The 1,370-nt window shown below is 40.9% G+C and overlaps 1 protein-coding gene across 1 annotated transcript; it reads right to left on the bottom strand.

The window, feature by feature from the left end:
* Positions 1-158: 158 nt before the first annotated feature.
* On the bottom strand, positions 159-1,242 carry LOC103728407 (stromelysin-2-like; the record flags this gene model as incomplete). Its single annotated transcript, XM_008826435.2, has 3 exons — positions 159-346; positions 758-906; positions 998-1,242. Coding segments are annotated over 3 exons (567 nt in total), but the record flags the coding sequence as incomplete, so codon positions are not given.
* Positions 1,243-1,370: the final 128 nt, after the last annotated feature.

The raw sequence follows: 1,370 nt of genomic DNA, 5'->3' as shown, positions 1-1,370 counted from the left end.
GAGGAAATAAGATGATACGGCACTTACTGTGCTTTATTAAATGAGGGCACAAAAGGAAGCAGACTGGATATAATTCTGCAGTCATGATTAGGTGAAGAGGACTTCTGACTGCCTCACGGTTAAGCAGAAATTGAAGCTAACAGAATGGTCCACCTGAGACTCTTTCTGGATAATCAAATCATTCTTGGATAGTTGAACATTGTATCTGAAATCGTCCTACCTGATGTACCCTGTGTCCATTTTTCATCATCGTCAAAGTGAACATCTCCATAAAATCCAGGCCCAGGTGGATAGGCGTGAGCCAAAATGTGTCCCGGTCCATCAAAATAATGAAAGTCTCCATGTGCTGATGGAGAACAAAACAACCAAACTGTAAGCATTAAGAATTTATTGTCTTTTTTCAGTAAGACAACACCACATTCTCTGGTCTAAATACTGGTGTCTCCTCAAAGCCAGATACTGAAATGTAATCTCTAACAGGATGGGATCAAATGTGGAGCCTTGAGAAGGTGATCAGGTTATGAGGTCTGCATGGATGGGATCAGTGTCTTGATATAAGTAGCTGGAGGAAGCCATGTGAGGTGCCACTTAAGAACAGACTTCATCAGACCGAGTCTGCCAGCACCTTCCTCTTGGACTGCTCAGCGTCTAAAATGTCTAAACTTCTGTTATTTACAAATTACCCAATGTGAGGTGTTTCATTTTAGAAACCTGAACTAACTCAAAGACCAGATGAGTGGATTCATTACTTCATTACCTCCAACCTCAAAGGAGACCATGATGTCAGCCTCTCCTTCATAGATCCTGGAGAACGAGAGCGGCGTCACCTCCTCCCAGACTTTCAGAGCTTTTTCAATGGCGGAATCTACAGCCTCCCTTGGTAAATCCAGAGTGTAGTTCACAATCCTGGATGAGAAAAATTCAAGAAGATAATAATTTGGTGCTGTGATACAGCTTACAAAACTTTAATTGCAAGTGAAAACTTTGTACCCATTACCTGTATGTGAGTTTGTTTTTCCTCCACTTTGGCGTGCCGGGAAAGGTAGAGAAGCCACCAACGTCAGGAACGCCACACCTGGGCTTGTGCATCACCTCCACGGTGCTGGAGTCCAGCTTCCCCGTCACCTTCAACCCCAGGAACTTCTGCATTTCTTGGATTTTTTTGACAGGAGGACTATTGTCCATTCTTCTAAAAGCTTGTTTCACATCTTTTTCAAGGTTGTAGTACTTTTCTAGATATTGCTATTGGAATAATAAGTACAGTTTTTAAGTCATTACTATGAATTTTTAGCCATTTATACATATCTCAAAATCTATTTTAATTATTCCCAGTTTATTGAATCAAAAGCATCATACTTGACTTTTTTTTT

The sequence above is a fragment of the Nannospalax galili genome, unplaced genomic scaffold, assembly GCF_000622305.1.
Source record: "Nannospalax galili isolate Female #2095 unplaced genomic scaffold, S.galili_v1.0 C48957297, whole genome shotgun sequence".
Lineage (NCBI taxonomy): Eukaryota > Metazoa > Chordata > Mammalia > Rodentia > Spalacidae > Nannospalax > Nannospalax galili.
Note: the sequence above shows the minus strand (reverse complement) of the source record. Positions and strands in the feature narration are given on the sequence as shown.